The sequence below is a fragment of the Falco punctatus genome (genome assembly GCF_963210335.1).
Source record: "Falco punctatus genome assembly, chromosome: 6".
NCBI lineage: Eukaryota > Metazoa > Chordata > Aves > Falconiformes > Falconidae > Falco > Falco punctatus.
In genome coordinates, this window is record NC_137585.1 from 16549707 (window position 1) to 16573477 (window position 23771).

Genomic DNA, 23771 nt, shown 5'->3' on the forward strand with positions numbered 1-23771 from the left:
GAGAGTGGGGAGTGAGGACTTTGAGGTCTCCACTCTTCCCTAAGCGTTAATTCTCAAGCTGGAGCCTCACCTGACAGATCGTCTCCCAAGGTCCATGGTCCCAGCGCCCAGCCTGTCTCTTGGTTATCTCCCCAGTTCCCTAAGCCTCAGCCTCTCAGTCCCGAACTCTTTCTGTAGCAATGATGTTATAATCCCTCCGCTTACTTAGGGGTTTGTGGTGCAGCAGCTGTCCTCAAAGAGAAAAGAGGGTTACACAGCCAGGCACGCTTTTGTCATAGAAATGCCAGGAATAAATCACTCCATTCCTGCAGCTAAATGTCTTCACCTAGACTGTGCAGTGATGTGACCTGCTTACCTTTAGGTTGGTCTGTTAGCCTTCCTTTATTTACCAGTGCTAATCCCCAGGTTTACTGGGCAAACCATGGCCGCTGTGGATGTTCTCACAGCCGGGTGAGCTGCCTGCGGAGCCTGCAAACCCCGTAGTGGGGAGAAGGCAGGCGCTGGGGCAGGCGGGCGGCTCCATGCCCCTGCGTGAGCTGAGGGGCTGAGAGGAAATTTGTAATGTTGGGTTTTTTTTTAATCTTAATATTAGGACTGTCAAGCATACATAGTCCTTGGTTTTGTAAGAAGAAACTGTATGTAGAAATTTTCGAGGCCTGTTTACTGCAAGTTAAGGCTTATTAATGAAGAGCTTTGAGGTCTTTCACATTTAGCCCCGACACAAGGACACATTTGCTTGTTAGTCGTTCATCTGCGCATGTTGATGTGAACAAAAACTTTAGGCCGTCTGGCCGAAATGTCCTTTCTCATTGCACAGTTGGGTTCTGCTTTTTGGATAACCATTGCCCCTAGTGAGCCCGGCTGCTGGCTGTCACCGGCCTGGACGAGCTGGAGGGACTCAGGGCCCTCAGCAGTGCCGGGGCAGGGCCCTGGGCCCCACTCGGTACCGGGGCTGTGCGCGGGGCCCGGCCCTGGGGCTGGGCAGGCGGGGGCGCGGCCGGTACCGCACCAGGGCCGCGGTGGCAGCACACAGTGGTTCCCGTCTCTGGAAGATGGCGGGGCCCTGGCTGCTAGTTAGGAAGGGAAGGTGCTGGGGTTGCACTGCCCTTGCCTTCCCCATCTTTGTTTGGGGAGCTAACACGGGGCAAACGGCGTCGCGTAAGCGGTACGGCAGCACAGCGGGCAGGGGCAAGGCCGTGGTGGCACGGATGGAACCCGCGGCGGTGCGTGCTCTGTGCGGGTGAGGGGGCACATGGAAGGTAACGACGCAACGGAAAGCTGCGAAACCGTAACTACACTTTCGGTTTTTTTCGCGATTTCCACGCCTCCCGCTGCGATCCGTGCGGGCTCCGGGGTGCACCGCCCCGCCAGCCCGCCGGCCAGCAGCCACGCCCCGCGGCCGTTTCGCGCAGCGTCGCCTCAGGGTCTCGGTGCCCCAGCCAGCGGGTTCCCCCAATGACCGGCCAGAGTAGCGCTACCCGGAACCCCGGCGACAGCGCCCCTCCCCTTTGCCGGGGGGACGCGACCCCGCCGGGCGCTCACCGGGGAGGAGGGCCCGGCGCCTGGGCCCCGCCTGCAGCGGCCGCCCCGCCGCGCGCCCCAGCGGGGAGCGGCCTCCCCCTGGCGGCCAGGCGGGGCAGCAGCCGCTCGGCGCTGATTGGCGGGGTGCGGAGCGGCGGCGCGGGGCGGAGCGGGGGAAGCGCTTTCTCTTCTGGTTGGGGGCAGCGATGGGGGCGACGCTCAGCACGGTGAGTGCGCTCGGCTCCCGGGCGGCGCCGGGCAGCGGGCCGCGGGCGGTTGGGTGACGGCTGCGGTGGCACTGCATTCGGCGCCCGCCCCTCCCGGCACGGCCCTGGGCGCGCTGAGGCCCTGAGGCCTGGCCGCGGGCGAGAGGAGCGGCGCGGCGCTCCGGCGGCCCCGGGCGGGCTGTCGCTGGCTGCCGGAGCAGAGCAAGGGCCGCTGGGCGGTGTCACAGGCTGCCCGAGGCCCCTGCTGCCTTCCCTGCCGTGTGCGGGAGGGAAAACGGGGGGGGCCGTGTTGGGAGCCGCGTACGTGCCCGCCCCCCTCCCCTTTCCCCGGGACCTTCCCGTGCCTGGCAGGGCGGGGGCCGGCGGGCCGGGCGGGGGGGGGTGGTGCCGGTGCTGGCAGCCGCGGCCTGCGCGGGGGCATTCCGCACTTCCCCGAGCGGTGCCTCGGCGTCTGTGCCGGTGGCGTTGCAGCGCCAGCCGGGCGGCTTGCTCCTCGGGATCTTGTCTGCCGAGCGGCGGGTTTGCAGTGCTGTCGTCGGTAGCGTGTGGCGACACCCTCGTTCCGCTGCTGGCTGGCACATTCTCTCTTCCCTCTGATGCAGCAGCTCAAGCACTTAGGGCTCTATGTTTGTGAGAGGAGCAGGGTGGAGGTGGATGCAACATATGCTAGTTTGGGTGCAGCTGCTCCTTAGGTTACGTGAACAGAAGAGGTTGAGGCAGATGCGAAGCCTGGCCCTTAATCCTGGCATCATTTTTCCGAAGCAGATAAGAAGAATGTTTAACTATAACCACTTAAAAATAGGGTTTGAATGAGGAAGTGGGGGAGGAGTGACTGGAGCTCCCGAGGGTACAGGATTTTTCTTGTTAAGGCAGCATTTGGTTTGTGTATTTGTAGGGCAGTTCGGTGATGGAGTGTCCTGCCCTACGCTTACGTGTTTAGCTTTTTGCTCACCACGCCCTAGGGGAAAGGGCTGGCAATCTCGATGCTATGGCCTTTCTCTTTCTTGTGGCCTTTCTTGTTATCCCGCAGATATAGAAGTCTGTTTCAGTTAATAAAAATTCCTGAGCAATTACTAATTTTGTGATCTCTATTAGCAAAGATTGCTGCAACTGGAAACTGTTAAGCCACCAGATCTTCATTTAGTGATTCCTGGCCTTATGGTCATCCAGTCCTTCCCTCTGCTGCTGTAGATCTGATTCAGCTTCCGTGGTTGCGGTGCAGTTATCTTCCAGAATATCTTGATATACTCTGTGGTAAGAGTATATAGGTCACTTTAAGCACTGAGAATTTATTTATTGGCAAGGACAACTTTTTGTAATCATTCAGTCTTCAGTTCTTCCACTCTTTTCTGCCCACCAGCTGATACCTTCTAAGTGAGGAACTAAAATAGCTATCCATATTAGCGTGTGTGCTGTTTCTTTCCAGCCTAAATCCCATGAGGCTTTTGCACTAGTTGACCCTGAATAACAAATTGCCTTCCATGATGCCAACATTGTTAAAAATGTTTGTGAAAATTAAACTGCATTCAGTTCCAATAGACTCAGATCTGGCGCATTTCTTCAAGTAGTGATGATTGTGCACACTGGAGGAAAGAGTGTGTTAATCTTATTTATTAAACAGCTGTAGTGGTTTTCACTTGACATCTGATGACCAAAATATGATGCGCGAAGATGAGAGAAAACATTTATCTCTCCACATAAGTAGAGAAGCTGACTTGCAGAGATAGTATTTTGAACTCCACTCTCCTCCTGGCTTCCTGATCATCTGTTTCTGATGTACATTAGTATATGCACACAGAAGAGCACAGAGACACTGGCAGGTGGGGGAGCCCCGATAACAGACTCGGAGAAATGAGCCCTGGCCCTTCCCAGAACTGACTGGGGGAGCTGTTGGCCTGTGGGCTCGGAGTGATGCTTGTCTGTGTGTGTCAGTGGGAGGCTGGCTTTCCTTGGAGGCTAGGGGGGCATGGGATGCAAGGTGTCATGCGAAAGGGAGAGAGGGGAGATTTTTCTCAACCTGTTTGGTCTGTTGATCAGTACCCCAGGAAAGGCAAGACTCTTGTAAGGTACCTTAATGGTGTTCCTTTCACTATCTGTTCCTTGTCTTTTATCCTCCCCAAGGCTGACTCCCTTGATTAGAAGTCCCTTCATGCATAACTTGGAGAGTGGGTCAACTCAGCCTAGCTTTGTGAACATTAGATTGGAGTTGGGTAGTCTGGGAGTTTTGGCACCAATTCCCCCGCTTTGGACTTATTTCAGTCCAGGACTAGTCCATTTCCATCACACATAGGTGGAGCTTGAGTGACTCTAGTCATACCCGTTGTTGTTACTGCTCAGTGTCACATGCCCAGTCAGGTGTAGCAGCACCGTGGAGGCAGGTAACTTTGAGTTGGAGGTGTGCGTTAGTAGTGCAGTGAGAGTATTTCATCTGAGGAAAGTCATTTGGCCACAGGGGTTGGCACAGCCACGGACATCTCACAGATTCTTCATGTGACAACTGTCATGCGGCTTATCAGCTGTGTGGTGCCATCAAGTTCCTGTTCTTGCAGGGAGCAGACAGAGCCTGGCCGCGGTGTCCCCGCTCCGTTTCACCTTGTCACTCCTGTCAGCACGTGCTGAGCTGGCAGGTTGTGCTTCTTAGGGAGCCGTGGCGATGTAGATTGCATGCATGCCAGCCATCCTGAAAGTGATAGCTGTTTTACTCTAAAAAGCTTTCTGCAATACTACACTTTCATTGGGTCCCAATTTTCTCTACTTCCCCCTTCAAAGTAATTTTTCCATGCAGGGGGTGAGCATTTGGGGATTGTGGAACATTTATGGGCAGGGGTCGAGGTCATTTGGAGAGGGAAAATAAAAGGATAAAGGGATTAAAAGGTCTGACCCTGTGTAAACAAGCTTGCTCTGTACCCTTGTCTGGCTGTGTCCTGCATGCAGTCAGCGCAGTCTGTCCTGTGTCTTTGTTAAACTCCACAGCGGCTTACCTGGGGGAGGGGCGCTGCTCTGCCGGGTCTGTGTGGAGGTGTAAGTGCCAGCACCTGAAGCCAGACCGTGAGTCGGAGGGCCTGTGTGTCTGCAGGGCCGACACCCAGTGCAAGTGTGCGATGGCTAGCAAAGGTCCAGCTGAACTAGCCAGCAAGTAGGTGAGGTGGCCTGGGAGCCTGGCGTGTGATCATCTCTGAGGATGCTACCACCAAAGAGGCTGGCTACTGAAGGGGCCAGGGGTCCTGGCTAGCTGCCAGATTCATCGTGGGATCTGTGGTCAAGTGTGAGATCCCCAGTTACCGGGGGTCCACGGCGCATGTGATGGTGTGTGAAGGGGTTGTCTGTGCAACAGCAGCTTCTACGTCCAGATGCCAGCAACTGGGGAGACTGGAGTGTGGGGACAATTGCTGCAAAGACTAAGCCAGCTTAGCTACTGGTGGATCCACCTTGCATGTTATCTATTTCCCACTAATGGACCTTCATCCTGATCGGTCAGGGAAACGAACAGGAGGTGGCCATCCGTGCTGTTTGTGCGAGCATCTCTCTGTGTTACCAGTGTGGCCAGCCACATGTCTATTTAGGTGTGTGTTTATGTGTGTGTGTGCCTACTGGGCATAGGTGCTCAGCCTCACTGGTGGTCGTGGGGACATGGAGCTGTGACAGCCTCGCTTCTGTCAAGCTGCTAGGTTTGGCAACCCTCTGCCAGTGTGCCAAGTACTTCAACGTAGGAGTAACGTCAGGTATGCACAAAGCAAATCTGTGTGTTGCACTGCCTGGTGGTTTTTTCAATACTTCCTGCTCTTACTAGCACAAAGAAACACAGTTTTTTCAGTGGTTAGATTGTCATGTCATGCTACCAAGTTCCATCTCACCAAAATAACTTTGTGTTATGCACATGTGTCTGAACACTCTTTCTGTGTTGATACAGTTGGGTCGGTTTGTGACATACCCAATATGGCTAATCTACACCACCATCCTGAGGAGGCTTTTCGGGAGTCACAATCATGCAATTACTCTGGAGGATCCTGAAGTGAAGTATGCATTGAGGCTGATTGATAAGGAGGTAAGTACATGTACAGTGCTGAGCATGACCTCTCTGTGGAAATGCTTACAACTTCTTAAATCTTCAGTAATGTTGCAGCAGGGTGAATACTTGTGTTTTAAGGAATGGATTTATTTATAAATGCCTCTTGCCTAGTATAACCAAATTCTGTAGTTCTGCAAGCAGCTTGTTTCTAAGCAAGTTAGAGAATGCTGCTTTAGAGATGACCAAACTCATAGTTTCTGCAACATGTGTCGTGTGTCATGGGGTACATCACCAGAAATTCCTAAATTCTGCACTGCTAGATTGGCTATGAGACAGAAGTCATGCTGTCAGGCAGAGAAGGCATTTTTTTCATGGTCGGTAGCGTTCAACATAGTAGTTGTCAGAACTATGTTGATACTGATTCCTGTTACTAGTATGTTACAGGAAGAAAGGTGTTTAAATGATGTAGTCCTGAGAGCATCTGAGCTGCCCCAGCTTCTCTTTCTCTGTCTTAAAAGTAGAAGCAGTTCTGTACCTCCCAGGCTGCTCAGCTGGGTTTTCAGAGGAAAGTCATCACCCTTTCAGGGGTGGAACTTGCTGTCAGAAGTTGGTAACAACTTGTGGGAAGGGGACCAAAGTCATGAAAGGTGAAAAGTCCAGAGTTTCCTTGGATAAACTCACCATCAAAAGCATGAGATAGAAATCTTGGCTTTTCGGGTGTGAAGGCACACCTGAAGTTCGTTTTAGTGTTGACTTTTGAGATCAATGAGCTAGTCAGAAAGTTATCAGAAGAGTTTTGATGAAGAAGACTCTGGACTAGAACAGAGCTTTATTTGAGGTACAGGGAGTGCAGAGATAACTTGGCTTTCATTTGTTCTGTCTGTCAAAGGAAGTTATTACTGTCATTCTGAATTCTGGTTTTGTGGAAACTGAAAGCTTCCCTGTGGCTTGGGCTGGGCAGCATTACTAAATTTATTTCCCATGTGTACTTGCAGTATATATGGGAAATAAGTGCAGTAACAATGCTATTATTATATACTGCCCACTCTCATGAGATCTGTGGCACATGGTTGCAGGTACAGTCTGCCTGACCTGCAGGAGGGGAGGGAAGCTTGAGACACTGCACATGCTTCTGAGAATCAGTCTATTTTCTGCTGTAGCAGTTTGTGACAGAGAAGAATTCACAGCTCACTTTTTTTTCCCTGAATACTGGTGGGGTTTTTTTTCCCTCTCACTGTTGTTATTTTTGTATGCTTTTTTTTTTTTAATCTTGGGATGGAGGAGCAGCTGATATATATAACCAGGTCAAATGCTGCTGCATGTGCTACCTTGATCAACTGAGAATATTTCACTGATGAATGTTTATAATTTTTTGCCTAAATGGGAAATGTGTGCTGGAAACTGAGGTAAATTTTGAAAGATAATAACTTGGTGCAACAAGTGCTAGTAGCTTCTAACATCCTGCCAGAAATCTGGTGCAAGCAGTCTGATCTTTGCTCTTTGTACTAAACTGCTCAACATTGCCATATCTACCTCTCTGGGAAAGTTGAAATTAGTCAAGAGTCTTTCTGACGTGCTTCAGTTTGTATTTTACAAGCATTAAACGTGAAGTAGATGAGAACTTTAATCTAAAACCTCCTGTCATTACACAAAAATATTTAAACTTGGGAGAGAATCATGGCTCTGAGTGTGGTTGTGGAGCCTGCTCAAGACATCCATGTGGCTGGCTGGTTTACCTTCCATTGCAAGAGGAATTTAAGTACGCTGGTAGTGTTGCTTGTAATGTTGCTGCTTTTGCTTGCCCAGACTAGCTAAAGACCCTCATATTTTAAAAATTTGTGCTTTTCCCATGTTCTATGCAATTATGAAGCTGTTGATACCCTCACCAGCAAAGCACCAAAATGATTTGTGGTTAAACCAAAAAATGAACAAATGAACTCCCCGGTTTGGGAGTAGCTGGGGTTTGTAATCTTTAACCCGATGTATTTTGATGATAGTTGAGAGTACAGCTTCGCAGAAACTTTTCTTGATGGACTGTGGCTGACTGAAGCGAAGGAACAAGAAGCTTTCAGGAAGGGAAGTTGAAGGAATCACTTAGGCCAATTTCACAGCTAAAGAAAATGGACAGATGATTGCAACAGAAGACTTAAGTCACATGTACTGGGCTGCCAGGCAGCAATACACGTGAAATTTCAGGAGGAGTCTACTTTATGCAGAAACAGGTTTTAGGTGTCTGTGGTCTCGAAGTTTGAAAAGTACTGGTCTAGAGGATGCCTCGTTTGACATGCATGTATCTTTTAACACAGATTTTATGTATGAAAGCTGGAAATTGAATGTACTATTTTGTGAAGCTGTTGTGAACAGAAGGCTCTCTTTCTCTACACACTGTCTGCGTTTTACCCACCAGCTGAAACATTAACATCAGCCCAAACTGAGTATGCCATACCTCCCATCTGCTGAATGGAGAAACAGGGGTCACAAGGCTGCTTCCTAGTGTTCACCGTAGGAAAAAACTTTTAAAATATAGTTAGGTGTACTAATGTAGTTTATGCCTGAAAAAAAGGCCACAACATCAGGGGTTTTTTTTATTAATTTAGTCATAATTCATTTGTTGCCTTTCAGTGGCTTCAGCAAAGCACCAGCTTGCAAAAACTGTTCTCCAGCTTTGCATTTGCAGATGCGAGTGTGGAAAACTCCTCGGCACCTGTAACTTAGACACAAATGCATGCTGGTGGCCAGAGGCCAAGGGCTTCCAGGTGCTTGGGGTAATGCCAAATGATGGCATTGGGGAGCGTAGTGGAGATGACCCCATGCTGGAAATGGCTTCTGCGTGCTGTTTCAAGGAGGTATTTAATCTAGCCTTGACTAATGACGTGCTGAACGGCGTGAGCAGTGTCTTGGATGTGTAAACCAAGACAAAAAAAGGGTTACGATACATTATAGGATGTTTATGAAATTTTCTTCAGAAGGCACGTTCTGTCCCATGGGGTTTTAGAAAAAGTCATTGAATGAGGCGTTAAGCTGTATGCTGTTTGTTTCTGTTTTTTTCAATCCCATGAATGTGACCTGATTTTTAAGAGAGAAAACTTTGGTAGTATAAGAATTAACATTTTATTTAGTTATTTACCAAAATTTTATTCAAGATACGACTTTCCTAGTAAAGTCAGGCTGCATAAACTCAAAAATTTATAATGAAGTTCTTATCTAAATGGAGTGCTTCTTTTCAATTTTGATTAAGGATTAAGTTTTTACAGGGAAGATACTTTTAAGGCTCTTAGCATAGCAAAGGGGACCAGGTTGGTGCTACTTAATCTTCTTGACATCTACCAGTGTCTTCTGAAATCATCCTCTACACTGAAATAGTTAATTCATCTGGCTCTGAGACATCAAAATCATTTTTTTTGGCCTCTTAACTCCTGCATATTCAAGCTTTAAATGAGAATTAAAGAACTGATTAATTCTTATCTTATGGCCTTCTCACAGAAGGCAACATAAATGTTCATACTAGTTAGAAAGCTATTGTTTAGTCTTAATCTGTATATTAGTATCTTATTAAGTTTTGCTATTACATTTAAATATACATCAAAACAGTATTTGCATTTGTCTGTTTTGTTTCAATTTTTACTTTGGAATTACTTCTAAAATATTTTGAGGTAAGTTTTCAAGGCGTTTGAATGAAGAGTTGACTTCTGCAGGATTACCATGTTCAGATGAATTCATATTTGCATTATGCAAAAATTCGAGTTAGGATGCTGCACTCCTCCCAATATTTAATCCTGCAAGAAGTCTAACTAGCATATTGGTTTTACAAGTAATATCACAAACATTAAATCTCAACAACACAGCTGATTATTCTTTTTCTTTTCCTCTTTCAGGAAGTTAGTCATGATACAAGAAGATTTCGATTTGCTCTCCCTTCTAGAGACCATATTCTGGGTCTCCCTGTAGGTACGTTCCGTCTTTCCTTACTGAGAATCCAAGTGCTGTTAATTACAGTATAAGGGATTTTGTGGGGATTTTTTTTCCTAGATTTTGAACTGTTGAGTTTCAAATACCATCCACATGGCTTGAGCTGGTATTTAGAGTTTAGCAAGATTATCCTTATGCTGTGAGTCATCTGCATGGTGTGAGAACTTGTGTACTTACAGAGAGCGTACATACAGCTTGTTTCTGTGAGGACAGTAGAAACAAACACTGATCTTTACTTGTATTTTTCCAGTCTCAGCTCTCCAGTGCGTGTGGTGTTCTCATGGTGCTTGGTCTCTGTGGTCCCTTTCCATCCCCCAGGGCATCACTCTGAGCTACTCTTCCTCTAACACATGCGGTTTACCAGATGATCTGCTCGCTTCTGAATTTGCAGCTAGTCTCATGGAATTTCTTAATCACCATGGGGTAGATATTTCCTTAGGCCTTGCCATGTGGCGTGTTGCCTTCTATAATAGCTTAGTGCTGTTGTTTCCTATGGCTTATACAAAGAGCATTTAATTGCGACTTGTGCTTAACAGGGACTTGTGCTTTAACAACCTGTTGCAATGATCTGTGGATCAGCTGCTTCTTGGTAGTCCTCAGCACCTTTCCAGCATTACAGTCCGTTGTGTTTAGGCTCCCTCTTGTTTAGGGTATATTATTCTCTTGACGCTGTTAAGTAGCGGTGAGGGCAAAGCTGGTTTCCCTCCCTTGCCCATACTGAACCCTGACGAGTGAGCTGTCTCGCCTCTGTAATTGTTCTTGTCCTACACGCTAACAGAAGGGAAGCCGTGTGGGCTGAATTTGGCCTGCTGGATGCCACAGCTGCTTCTAGTGTTCTAGTAAGGTCAGGGAAAATCAGCCAGTTGTTTCAGCATAGCTTGAGAAGGTGTGTGCCTGGCCCCCCATGGTCCAGGAGCAGCATAGTCTGCTATGTGTTGTGCTGTACTCGGGCTAACCTGCGGGTGACTGAGGGACTGGTTTACTGGGGGAGGCTGGGGAGGCAAAGGTTGCTGAAAGCTGGTGGGGGTGGTAGAAGCAGCTGGGAGCAGCAGGCTTGGCAGCCATGGGACAGATACCAGCGTGCACCCTGCATGTTTAGTCCAGCACCAGCGTTTTGCTTTTACCAGCAGCTGGAGTGTTACAGGAAAAAAACATGATTCACCCTGGGGAGAGTGGGATTGTGTGTGGCCCTATGCAGAGGCTGCCAGCTACGGTCCTGTTAGGGCAGGGTAAAACTCTTAACGAGTAAGAGCACAGGGCATGTTTTCCCTTTGGGAGGAGCATCTTTTTTAGATTTGTACCAATTCTTAAAGACACGGCCCAACAGCAGTCCCATCTGTCCAGGTTCACAGTGCAGTAGTCACCATGGGTCTGCTCCTGGAGGAGGGGACAGTGAGGCCACCCCTTGCCTGGAGGAGGAACGGGAAGCTGCTGCTGCTGCTCCCTTCAGGTCTTCCCTAGCAGGAAGGAAACACCCATGCTACCAGATTTGTATAGGTTTTGCTGAGAGGGTTATTTGAATCATCCTTACATTATATTCATGTACAGCTTCAAGTGTCTTATGGTTGCTCGTTTCCCAAGTCACCAGGTAGAACATCGTCATTCACCCACTGGTTTGCCTTGCTGGCCCTCTGGCTTGGCAGACCAGCTCCTGGTAAAATCCCCTCTTTGTGCTCCCACAAAAGGCAGAAAAGCTGCATTCATCTTAAGAGATAGCTTACTCTGTTGACCTAGTGGTGATAAAATAACAAAACCCAAATCCCCCCTCCACCCCAGGTATTCCTCTTTTAGGTCTCTTCAGGATGTTGGAATTTTATAGGAAAACCTTTCAAAGGAGTTAATTCTAGGGCATTTTCATCAGAAACATAGACATTGAGGAAAGAAACTACTGTAGAGAGTTCAGTGAATGTGTGACAGGTTGAAATGTGATCGCTACATTCACATGCTAAGCTGGAGGAATAGCAGGGTTAGAAAAGTGCTTTATATCTAGGCAGCCTTAGCAGTGGCAGCTAGAAGACCTGGTAGACATGAGTGGTCTGTGGCCAAAGTAAGAACAGTTATTAACTCAACTGTAGCAGTTTATAACTGACATGTTAATAAAGAAGTGTGAACAGCACTTGATGTTTTTTTTTTTTTCTCTGGTGTCCTTTTAACTTGTCTGTATGGGAGAGACGTGCCACATCTTTTGCAAGATCTCACGTGCAGTTAGGGCTTTGGTAAATGTAAATGCGTGAAGCTATCAGAACAGATCAGCATAATATCAGCAGTGGAGTTCCAGGTAGAACCTGGGCACGGTTAACAACTCTGGCAAAGTGTTACAGTGTCAGGAAAATGAAAGAGGAAAAGGTGTTGCCCCAAAACGAGGTAGTTAGGAGAACTTTGAGACTGTATTTGCAGTCTGTGCCAAGTCAGTACATCCACTGAAAGAAGAATCTTGTGAAAGCAAACTGCTTGTTTTCTTCCCTGTGTACAGGACAGCATATCTACCTGTCTGCACGGATTGATGGAGCTCTGGTTGTTAGACCTTACACTCCGGTTTCTAGTTACGATGACAAAGGCTTTGTGGATCTTGTTGTCAAGGTGAGAATGTCATGGCATTTTACCAGGCTGGGCAACTTCTGAGCCCACCTTTACACCTGCAGTGCTACGTGAAGTGTGGTGTGCTGGCTTCTGCTCAGGTGTGTGCCACTGCGGACTTCCACTGTTGTAACAAGTGATTTGTAGTTACCTGCGATCCATGTGGCATTTTGCAAGCTCTCCTTTAGCGAGTGTGTCTCGTGAGATGCTGCATAATTTTCTGTATATGCGTACTGCAGTTTACCAAAATCTGCGTAGACCTGCAGATGTTCACACAGCTGTTTTTAAACTTTCTGAAATAAGAAATTAACCTTGCCTATCAGCTTCTTCTGAAGCTGATATAATATGATCATTATGATCATTAAGAGCAGTGATTGTTATTTTTACATCCAGAAGTGTGAATAACTGATTTAATTGGGAAGAATGGGATTTTGAGTCTTGTGATGATGTCCTTTGGTCTCTTGGTAGCAGGACTAAACAAATACATTTGAAGATGATGGGAATCTAAAACCTGAATATTTGCACTGGATTTTCCCTTAGAATTTTACTCAAGTTTTTTTTCTTCTTTACAACTTATAGCACTTTATTCATGTATGGTGAAATTAGATGTGAATTTGCCTTTTACTACCTATTTATTTTCATGAACATGATGTTGCACACTGAAGACGTGACAAGGGAAAAATGTAAATCTTTGATCGAAATATTTCACAAGACTCTCTTCCTGGTGTGGCTCTGCATGCATGCAAATGCTGCTGTTCTTGTAAAAGTTGTAGCTAGTCTCAACTTGGAACTCTTTCACACCCATGTGATTTGAAACAAAAATAATTCCAGCACAGTTCCAGCAGTGTAACTACACCCATTCATAGCTGTTGGTGAACAGTTGAATATTCAGCAAGCTGATACCCACTTTTTTTGTTACCCTAACTTTGAGATGCATAAACAGCTGGCTTCCCAAGAAGAAGGTTTAGGTATATCCCTTTGCAACTGAGCTGTCAGGGATCTTTCTCAGAAGTTTTCTGTTTAAAATCACAGTGGATTTTTTTCTTCTTTCCCTCCTTTTGAAATTGGGTGTAAATCTTGTTGATTATTTAGAGATATTTCCTATGTTATAAAAAAGCAGTGGAGAAATTGCCAGTCTGTCCAATCTGATCAAAACTGGGGCAAGAGTGGCATTTAAATCTCTTTCAGAAAACTTGGTGCTTCTCTTACTGTGAGTGAAATCTTCATTAATGGTATTTCTTAATGTAGTAATTGTGTCCTTTGTATGAGGAGTATGGGTACCTAAATATTTGAAGGGTAAATGCTCATCTTTGAGCAGTCAGATTAATTGCTTCATTGTTATTTTTGACAGGTCTACTTCAGAGGTGTCCATCCAAAGTTTCCTGATGGAGGGAAGATGTCCCAGTACATAGACGGCCTGAAAATAGGGGATACTATTGACTTCAGAGGACCAAGTGGCCTACTTGTCTACAAAGGAAAAGGCAAGGCTGACGCAGAAGATAGCATTTATCCAGAGTAAACAATAACAAAAAAATATAAAGTAATAGTAGTAATAGAAAAAAATGTCACATTTTTTTTCCAGCTGGGTTCAAATCTTTATAGAATCACAGAATAGTTTGTGCTGGAAGGGCCCTTTAAAGGACAGCTAGTCCAACCCCCCTGCGATGAGCAGGGACAGCCACAACGAGATCGGGTGGCCCAGAGCCCTGTTCAACCTGACCCTGAATGTTTCCAGGGATGGGGCATCTATAATCTCTCTGGGCAACCTGTCCCAGTGTTTCACTACAATTTTGTACAAAATGTCTTCCTCTTACCTAGTCTAAATTACCCTCCTCTAGTTTAAAACCACTACCCCTTGTCCTGTTGTAACAGGCCCTGATAAAGTCTATTCCAGTCTTTCTTACAAGCCCCCTTTAAGTACTGTAAAGCAGCAGTAAGGTCTCTCTGGAGGCTTCTCTTCTCCAGGCTGAACAACCCCAGCTCTCTCTGCCTGTCTTCATAGAGAAGTTGCTCCAGCCCTCTGATTATTTTTGTGGCCCTCCTCTGGATCCACTCAAACATGTCTGTGTCTTTCCTGTGCTGAGGACTCCAGAGTTGAACAGTGTCCTCCGGGTGGGGGTCTCACCAGAGCAGTGTAGATGGGCAGAATCTCTGTGGCTACATTTTGATTACACACTGCATGAATTGAACCTTACCTATCACCTCTATTTATTATTTGGGTTGTTATTCTCAATATACTCACCTTCTCCCACTAGACACAGGGATTCTTTTCTGTTATTAGCATCTCTGCACAAAAGAAATTGCTAGTTTCTTAAGTAAGACAACAGCTATCTTGAGGGGGATTGTTAATGACAATAAAAGTGTTTGTTATTGGTACTGTTCTCAAAGAAGGGAATTCTCTCCGTGCTTATATGGACATAGTTTATACACTGATAAAAATAATTGCTATTTGCACTGTCCAATGCTGATTTTCCAAGTGAAAATGAACTTCATCAGTAGGAAGTACTTTCATGCCAACGTAAAATATCTCACTTTGGCATAGTGCAGCCACAAATGTGTCACAAAATCCTTCTGGCAGTTTTGTGAGCAGCAGAACTCAGACACGTGGTTTTCCAGAGCTTTGTATATTGTGTTCATGTTATCCTGGATGGAGAGAGCTGTGAATACAACAAATACAACATTTTGGGCAATTTCAAGCTCTTTGTCAGATTTGGCTGAAACTGGCAAATCGGCTCAAAAAGAAGAGATAAATATACAAACAAAAAAAGTACACTCTGCGTATTTCATGTTTTCCCTTAAAATAATCTGCATGGGGTAAATAAACTCTGTGAGCAAATGAATTCCTTTTTGTAGAACGGTTTCCAGGATCTGGGCTTCTGAATATCACTAGAGGTATGGGACGTGAGCAAATAAAAATACAGGTAGTGATGGCTTGATGCTATAGTCAGGAGTAAGTAATAACCCATGCCAGTGTCTGTGTTTTACAATCTCTAATCATCTTTCAGGATTTGTTGTAATTCAGGACATCTTCACTTTTGTCTGTTTCCCCCTCCTGCTATATGGAGGAGGAAAGGTGACAAGGCTGAAAAAGTCAATTAGCTGAATGTGCTGAGAAGGGATCACAGGCACTGTTTCCTGCTTGCTTCAATGTTTTCCCTCTCTCTCTCTCTTTCTCCTCAGGAACGTTTGCTATTCGGCCTGAAAAGAAAGCTGAACCAGTTATTAAGAAAGTGAAATATGTGGGGATGATTGCAGGTGGGACTGGTATGTACATACAAAGATTCATCCTTGGTTTCTGACAGCTGGTAGATGTATTTGTTCATATTTTCTCTCGTGCTCACTTGCATTTTCTTTTGCCCCTTTGCATTCTCGTATCGTTGACCTGCCTTCCTCTTTCAGGGATAACACCTATGCTGCAGATCATTCGAGCAATCATAAAAGACGAACACGACCCTACTATTTGTCAGCTGCTCTTTGCTAATCAGGTAATTCTGTCCTGTTTTCTATTCATAAACTTCTACTTGACTAACAGAACTCCACTCAGCAAACAAAATTCTTGCTGAGAAAACCTGGTGCAGAAATACAAACCCTGAGGGGAGAAGTGAACTGAAATGTTGAAAAGTTCCTGTATGAAAGCACTGTAATGAATTAGTTTTTTAGTGTGACTACAGAAATTCTGCTTTCCTTCCAGCTAATGCTTGCTTTCCTGTGTCTCGTTGCTCTGTTTCTAATCAGGTTTATAAATATTGTAAACCTCTGCATTTCTTTGTGCAAGTTGTTAATGTTTTGGGTGGACTTTCAGAGCAGTCTGTCTTAGTGGAAATGTGAAACAGGTGGACATCTGTCTCCTCTAGCAATTGTAACTCCCCAACTTCACAGCAGGGTTTGTATGTGGAATCTTTCTGTTTGAGAACAGCGTAGGTGAGGCTAAAATTAACAGTGGCCTCCAGCAGCTCCCTCAGCTACGGAGCTGTGATTCTGCAAGGTTGTCTTCTTTCATTTCCCTTCCCTCTGTCAGTTCTTCACGTGTTTCCGTTGCTCTTTGAGGTGTGTCGTACTGCGGTGCTGGACAAAGGGAAGATCTCTCATCCATGAAATCCGTGTGATTGAGATTTGTTGGATGACCAGGCAACCCAAATGGTGGTGTGCTGCTGAACTGCAATGCCCCTTTGCCTGATGTTAATAATTTTGCTTTTAAATTTCTCCATGATAATAGCTCATAATCCAGAAACAAATATTCATTATTTGTGGTGAACCTCACTTCATGGCTGTGTTTTTTAGCTTCTTTAGGCTCTCCTATTCAATGTGTCCTCATTTCCTTTGTGCCGTATCTGAATTATAAACCAAGATTTTTCTGCTCAGAAGCTATGATCTGAGTGCCAACAGATACCCTGTTCTGATGCTTTATTACAGTAAAACTTCCTTGAGAGCCCTGCCCATGCCCTCTGGCATCGTGTGGCTGGTGTGGCTGCAGCAGCTGGTCTCTGCTGAGCCCTAGGAGTTGGCATGAAGTGCAGTCAGTATGAGGGCAGGAGGGCGAGGATTTGCTGTGAGTAATTCAGAATGACTAATACACTAGACTAAGACTAGAGCTGCTTTAGCAACCTAGAAAACCTACTGCTTCTTGCAGGGAGGACTCTGGGAACAATTGCCTGTGCATTAGCAACAGCCTGTGTAAACATCAATCCTTGACTTACTTAAAGAGTCCTTGTACCCAGTAACTGCACAAATACAAAGCAGCCTTGTGACAAATGGTCAGTCAGGAAAGCCTGCAGACTAGATGGTTTTTAATATTTTTAAACACTTAAAATATTTTTTGACGTGTTTTGCTGATCTTTTATTTGGCCCTTTTGAAAGAGCTGTGTTGGATTACAGATGACAATGTACACGGGCTCATACTGTGCATCTGACTAGCGTGCTTTCCGCTGGTAGGGCCCAGTAATAGCTTTTCTGGAACACATGCAACTGCAGATCCAGAAATAGGCACCTTCTCGGCAATAGAGGCATGTTCCTCCTTACCCCCACGGTGACAGACATAGCGCCAAATTATTAAAGCTGCAAAGGATGGTACCGTATTTAATCCTTAGCCATCTCCCTCCTTCCCAAACTGCAGCTGCTCCTACAGGATTAAAGCTTTCTTTTGGCCTTCAGTGTTGCATCAGGGAGGAGCAGAACTTGATACCCTGGGTAAAATTTGTTCCAGACAGAACTCAATGCTCTTCTGGTTATTTGTTCCACATCCTGTTTAAAAACAAAGCAATCTCTGTATGGCAGTGCTGATGAAATTTGACGTGGCAAAGGTGAAAAACCCAGCGTTCTCTTGACAGAGCGGCACAGTACGGAGGGGTAGGAAGGTATTTGCATGCAGTCGTGTTTAGTTTTTTGATGAAAGTTCAAGTGCTGAAAGAGGCCTTTACTCTTCTGATGCTACCACTAAATCCCTGAACAAGTGAAGGTTCTGTGTTTTGATACAGGTTTTGCTTTGTTTTATTTTTTAGAGGGAAGGCATTGCATGGTCAGGATTTTTGAAAGTTATGAACCTTTTTGTTAGCTCTGCCACAGCGTAGTTTTGGAAATAATGTGTTTGCTCTGTTCAGCTTGTAAAACAGAGTCAAATTATCTGTTCCATCTCTCAGGGCTGTAGCTAATGCTTTGTGGTCATCTGAGGGCTGCATTCAAATGCAGAACATAATCATTGTTTTCCTTACCCTGCAGACAGAGAAAGATATCCTGTTACGTTCCGAGCTGGAGGAGATCCAGGTTCAGAATCCCGGTCGCTTGAAGTGCTGGTACACGCTGGACAGAGCACCTGAGAGTAAGATCTAACATGCTGCTTCTGCTGCAGCTTAAGTTACAAGTATTAATGCATGTTTGACAGAAGATATGCTATGTTGTGCATACTTCTGCGCTCCTTTCTTGCTTAATGAATCATATCAATGCATCCAGTAGCATCGTTCTTCACACCCTGATGCACAGAAACTCTTAGATGTAATCAGGCTGTGTTACCGAAGGTACAAAGCTCACCTCAGGTAGTGCAACATTCCTCCCATGACTACACGTGAATATTTACCATTATTTACTCTGGAAAGAGACCTTTCTTTCTCCTTCCCCGTAAAAAAACATGTTATCTTACTGTCCTGTGTTTAGAGCATGCATTAGGGCAGCTGCAGTGGGAGTGTCAGGCACTGTGTCTCACGGAGATGTGGCCAAGTGCAGACTCGTGCCTAGCTGTCATTGTACAGCAGTTCATGGTAGCTGAACTTGTTCGTAGGCAGTGGAATTGCCTTTGAATTAACAGTGGTTCACAATGAAAATGCTGTTCCAGCTTGGTGCAGTCCAGATTTAAAGATAACACGATATAGTTGGCTGGTTCAGGTGAGAGGATGAGCTAGCTGAATGTGCCTCCCTCAGCTGTGCAAGTTTGAGGAAGGAAAGGCTAAATAGTTACAATTGTGAAAAGGCTCAATGGTTTCTGTGTCATTCCTTGTCATTTTCCTTTCTTACCGTTCCTCCTCTTGCCCACCCGCATCAGGATGGATTCACACTCCTACTGAGTGGTACTTCAGGGCAGAGAAGGAAAAGCCATATGCCTTCTCTCACCTTGTGACCACAAATACACCTCTGGTAGGGTAGAAGGAAGGGTCTTGCTGTCCCCACAGTCTGTCGCTGTTATGTCATCTCCTGCAATTAGTCTTCACCTGGAATTTATAATCATTGTTTCTTTTCTTTGATATTTGTGAATTCTGAACTGATCTTAGCAGTTGTGATAAAAGTTCCCCCTCAACGCTGTTGTGCGGACACTCACTGCCATACATGAAACCGGACCAAACCTGGAAATTTTTGGTTAATCTGTGGGAGAAAAATGTATCAAGCCTTACTTTGCCCAAAGGTTTGGGTCAGCAGCTTTTTGCATCCAGGGCTGGAGATGCAGTGGGTAAACCTGAATCATAGCATTAACTGATTAGCACCATGTGACGTGCGGAATTAGACTCTATAACTCGAAAGTTATAAAGTAGGTATGTTTATTGCACGCAGATGCACGGGGGATTGCTCCTCCACAAGCGTGCATGTCCGAAGTGACGAACCATCTCACATTTATACAATAAAACAAATGAATATTCAATTAACGCCTATACATATTCGTTACCTAAACCCCACTTCGTATGTTAATTAGCTTATCAGTCCTTTGCCTGGAATGTGGTGGTCTTGCAGGTTTGTAGGTGATTCATGTCCTTGTGACCATCCGATCTTCTCCAGCAAGGAGACTTAGCACTCCCTCCCTCTAGATAGCATTGGAATGTCTCTCATCCTTTTCTCATTCTCTTTTAAATAGCCCCTTTGTTAGAGGGGCAGGCGTCTCCTCAAAACTGTAGTTGTCTCCTCAGAGCTGTGTGCCTATGTGACCAGACACGCACCCATGACCAGTCACCATACCCACATTCCTGGGCAGACATATACAATCACAGTCGGTGTCCATCGTCCCCATTTCACACTATTTCTCCATATCACATGAGCGTTCCAAACAGGAACAACCTCATGAGCTAGATTTCCCCTAGTTAACTTACAAGCAGCGGGGTAAAGAGGAATCAATGTTGTTGTTTCACAGTGCTGGGGCTGAGAAGGTTCACAGCTGTGCTTGGGATTTCCTTGGGGCTTTTAGCAAGCTTTATTAAAAATTAGCCCTTGTTTTCTCCATACATCAGTTTTGCATCTTCAAAGCAGAGGTGGCAGCTTTCCCATGTAGCATAACTGTGTTGAGGACATTAATGTGAGTGGAATTACAAATGCTACAGCCCAGAATGTTACTGGGGAAAAAAAAAAACCAAACCCCACATCATGCTAAAGTGGCTTGTATCTGTCTTTTCCTTCTTTTCTCCTCATTCCCTTTCTCCTACTTAATTTTTTTAACAGATTGGGAGTACAGCCAAGGATTTGTGAACCAAGAGATGATGAAAGACCACCTGCCCCCACCTCAAAATGATGTTCTGATCCTCATGTGTGGACCTCCTCCCATGATCCAATATGCTTGCATTCCTAACTTGGACAAACTGGGCTACACCAAGGACATGAGGTTCTCTTTCTAAAGAGGACCGATAATGCAGTGATCTTGAGTAAAAGGGAAGAAAAAATGTTTAATGGGGAACAGGACTAAGTTAGAGATGGCTGATGCACAGTGCTGGGAAGCAACATTTACATTAAAAATGCTTCATCTTTTCTGAATTTCTGGCAAGTAAGACACTGAAGCTCAACTGTATTAAAATTGTACTGTATGTTGCACAGAGACAATTGTATTGTGGAAAGATAGTGATGCCTAGTGCGGGGCTATAGGGTATATTCCACCTCAAGGGAGGACAGTATAGCTGCTTAGGGCAGTAAACACTCATTTATGCTTTTTCTTAGCATTGTAATCAAACGGCAGTAATATCCTACTTCCGAACACTGTGCATACCCAGTATTTTGTGTGGTATGAAGTATGAAAATACACGGAATGTGCTGGATTATCCACCGTTTATGCCAAATTTTAATCCTTACAGAGCTTTTACAGTATGAAGGCCAGGGAGGAGCGTTTGCCTTGTATGTGTGGTCTTTGCAACATCAGAAGCTTAAAGGTTCTTGTTCAGTTGAAGGATGACAGTTAACCAGTTATGACTTAAGCATGACTGAAGTTGTTCAAGCTGCCTTGTTAATCAAAACAGAGGTAGACAGCAACACAAAAAATTGTTTCCTTTGTATTTTGAAGTAGTCTCTCTTAAATGCAAACACTTCTCCAGCTGGTCACAGTTCTCATCCCTGGGCAATGAAAGAAACTACAGAAAGCAGGCTGCTTTGTGCACTGTTTCACAAATAGCCGGAATTGGTTGTATGTGTGTGGAATACCAGGGAAAAAAATAACAACTTTTGTATGTATTCTTAAATAGCGGGTGGTGCCATAGGAGTACAAAAGCAGTTCTGGATGTGCTGTGCAGTGAAAAAAATGCTGATTGAAAACCGGATCTAGTTTCAGTTTCTTGTTTCCTAGAGAAGGATTTGGAACAAAGGGGGCTGAGCTCAGGTTTCATTGCCAGGGTGGGTCTCGGGTAGCCCAGCTTCGCCTGCGGTGTGGTGCGTGCCTGCAGCTGGGGGACTTGCCTGCGTTTCTTGCTCAGGCGAAGCCCCAAAGGGTTTTGCTTGGTACAATGCGTGGGAACAGCCTTAAGTCACAAAACTGACAGCAAATCCAAATGTCTCACTGAATCTAAAACCATTTCTTAGATACTCTTTATGATAGCTCTGGTTTTTATTTTTGTAATAACTTTTTTTACAGCAGCCTTTAACCTAGTCTGTAGTAAACTTAAGGCATCTTGTGTGCCGAACCTTCTGCTCCTAAACAACAGAGATACTGCTGAGATTAGAGCTGTCCTGCAAGGAATCTATGGAACTAAAAATCTTGCTTTGGTGATGAAATCAGAGTGACGGAAAGGGTGTGTGATTGTATATGAAGAAATGTGGATGTTAGTTAGCTACAAGTGTCAGTGTATAGTACCAGTTTTAAAAAGATTCTGATAGGTATTTGAGGGTTATAGCTTGCCATGTTTTCTTTTATGCCTGTACAACAGATGGGTACTGTGTGCTTACAAGGTTAATTTTCACCATGAATTAAATGGAGAAAAAGATACACAGTTATTTTAAGGAATCTCAAATGGATAATACTGTTAATAATTTTATTAATTAGATGCTTGCCTCTGAAGTCTTGAATTTTTGATGTGTGCTTCTGAAACTTGTTCTTTAATACTATGCTCCAAAGTTCAAATAATACTTAAAGTAAGTTTCAGTCCCTCTTTTAAGAGATGAAAAGCAGACATATGAGAGAAATTATCTTGCTGCTGGTTTATATCAGTGTGGGATATGCATAGATTTTTTAATTATTTAACGACATTTTCTTGTTAAAAAAATAAGTAGCTGGTTACACATCAACTATTTTGTATTACTTTGCTTATTCAATTACTGGCTTTTTTCACATCTGTGTAAGAAATAAAGTATCTTGCAGGTGAATCACCTGTGTCTTACTGAGCAGATCATCTTCAACCTCATAAAAGACAAACTATATTTGCAAAAATATCTCTATAAAGTGAAGGTTCAAAAAGAAAAAAAAAAAAGCCTGTTAGATTTGTTTACTCAAGTGCTTATCTCTTTCGTTTGAGTTTGGTGAAAACTGCTGTGTTTGGATGCTGAGTCAAGGAGTAAATGGTCTCTGTTTTTCTCCCTGTCACTCCAGTCTCCTCTTTTTTTACCTTTATTTTGTACATCTTCCTTGTGAATATGAGACTCTTTATATAAAATCCTGCTTTTTATTTATTAAATCTACTGAAACAAAACTGTGTTACAGTCCCTGTTGCTTGATGGTCCTGTACAATAGCATTTAAACCAACTTCTACCACTGACACTTAACATGTTATTAATTTCTTTTCCTTTGAACCAAGTCATCTGTCTTGTAGAAATTTGAGTATTCCTCCAGTTTTCTGACAGGATATGCTGAGTACTACTAAGGTCCACGTTACAAAGCAGCTGTGGAAATGTGAACCTCCTGTATGAATTTTGTGGAAACGGGATCAGAAGGGCTGCTGCTGCTTTGGCTTTACCAGAGGTGGGTCCCCTTCCCTTAGCTTGCCACTGTGCAAAGGCAGATACCCCACCCCCCCACCCCCCCCAAACGGTGAAGATGTGCTTGCAGGTGGCTGGGGTCTTTCTTCAGGTGCCGGTCCTGTTGCAACAGAGGATCTGAGCATGGAAGGAGGTAAGGAATGAGCTGTTCCTATCCTGCTTCGGTAGCTCACTCGGTCTGCAGCCTGCACTTCTTGTGGTGCTGCAGCAGTCCCAGCTGCGTGTCTGCTGCTCCGTGCGGGCGTTACCCCTGTCACAGCCACGGTGGCCGGAGCTGCAGGCAGCCCCTGGCTCTGTGCTCTGGGATACACGCGGCGAAGTGACCGCTTGCCCTGACCAAGGCACCTGTCCTGGCTTCCCAGCTGCCTGTACGAGGGGGGGGTCTGTCTGCTTCAGTCTTTCAAGGTAGTGTATGACGGGTAAGGAAATACGCGTCGCCTCAGGGGTTTAATAGTGTCCTCTGAAAGTTGCTGGTAAAAAGAACTTGCTTTACAGAAAAGAGCCTCATATTGTTCCTGAGCTTTTCTCCTCGTGATCCTCCTGCTTAAGTAAACAGGAAAAAACAGTGTGTTGCCTGGGCAAAGCCCGTGCAGCATCCAGGCTCTCCCTTGCATTTGTAACTTCTGACGCATTTGGGTTGAGTGTCAGTGGGGGAACGGGACTGAGGCAGCACGATCTGCAACTCCCCTTGCTTGAGCAGCATGAGGGGGTAGCAGCAGCATTTGCTTAGTGCTTCTGGGGATCATACCCTGCCTGCCACCTCACCCTACAGTTTGAATTAACAGGACAGGACCCTCTTTATAAACAGATCTATGCAGCGGTCGCAA

At 45.3% G+C, this 23771-nt stretch overlaps 1 protein-coding gene across 2 annotated transcripts; it reads left to right on the forward strand.

The window, feature by feature from the left end:
* Positions 1-1037: 1037 nt before the first annotated feature.
* CYB5R3 (cytochrome b5 reductase 3) lies at positions 1038-22658 on the forward strand. 2 transcript variants are annotated; one of them, XM_080392883.1, is made up of 9 exons: positions 1038-1223; positions 5659-5793; positions 9633-9705; positions 12200-12306; positions 13655-13784; positions 15484-15567; positions 15703-15788; positions 18019-18118; positions 20215-22658. In XM_080392883.1, exons 1-9 carry the CDS (start codon positions 1053-1055, stop codon positions 20385-20387), a joined length of 1059 nt encoding a protein of 352 aa, XP_080249009.1. In that variant the 5' UTR covers positions 1038-1052; the 3' UTR covers positions 20388-22658. The 2 variants fall into 2 exon arrangements, with proteins under 2 accessions (XP_080249009.1, XP_080249010.1); XM_080392884.1 differs by lacking the exon at positions 1038-1223 and adding an exon at positions 1594-1748.
* The last annotated feature ends 1113 nt before the right edge of the window (positions 22659-23771 follow it).

Coding starts and splice junctions, on each gene's coding strand:
- CYB5R3 (XM_080392883.1), top strand. CDS start 1,053: ATGGCGGGGCCCTGGCTGCTAGTTAGGAAGGGAAGGTGCTGGGGTTGC. Junction 1,224..5,658: donor CACGGATGGAACCCGCGGCG/GTGCGTGCTCTG, acceptor GTGTTGATACAG/TTGGGTCGGTTTGTGACATA. Junction 15,789..18,018: donor AGCTGCTCTTTGCTAATCAG/GTAATTCTGTCC, acceptor CTTACCCTGCAG/ACAGAGAAAGATATCCTGTT.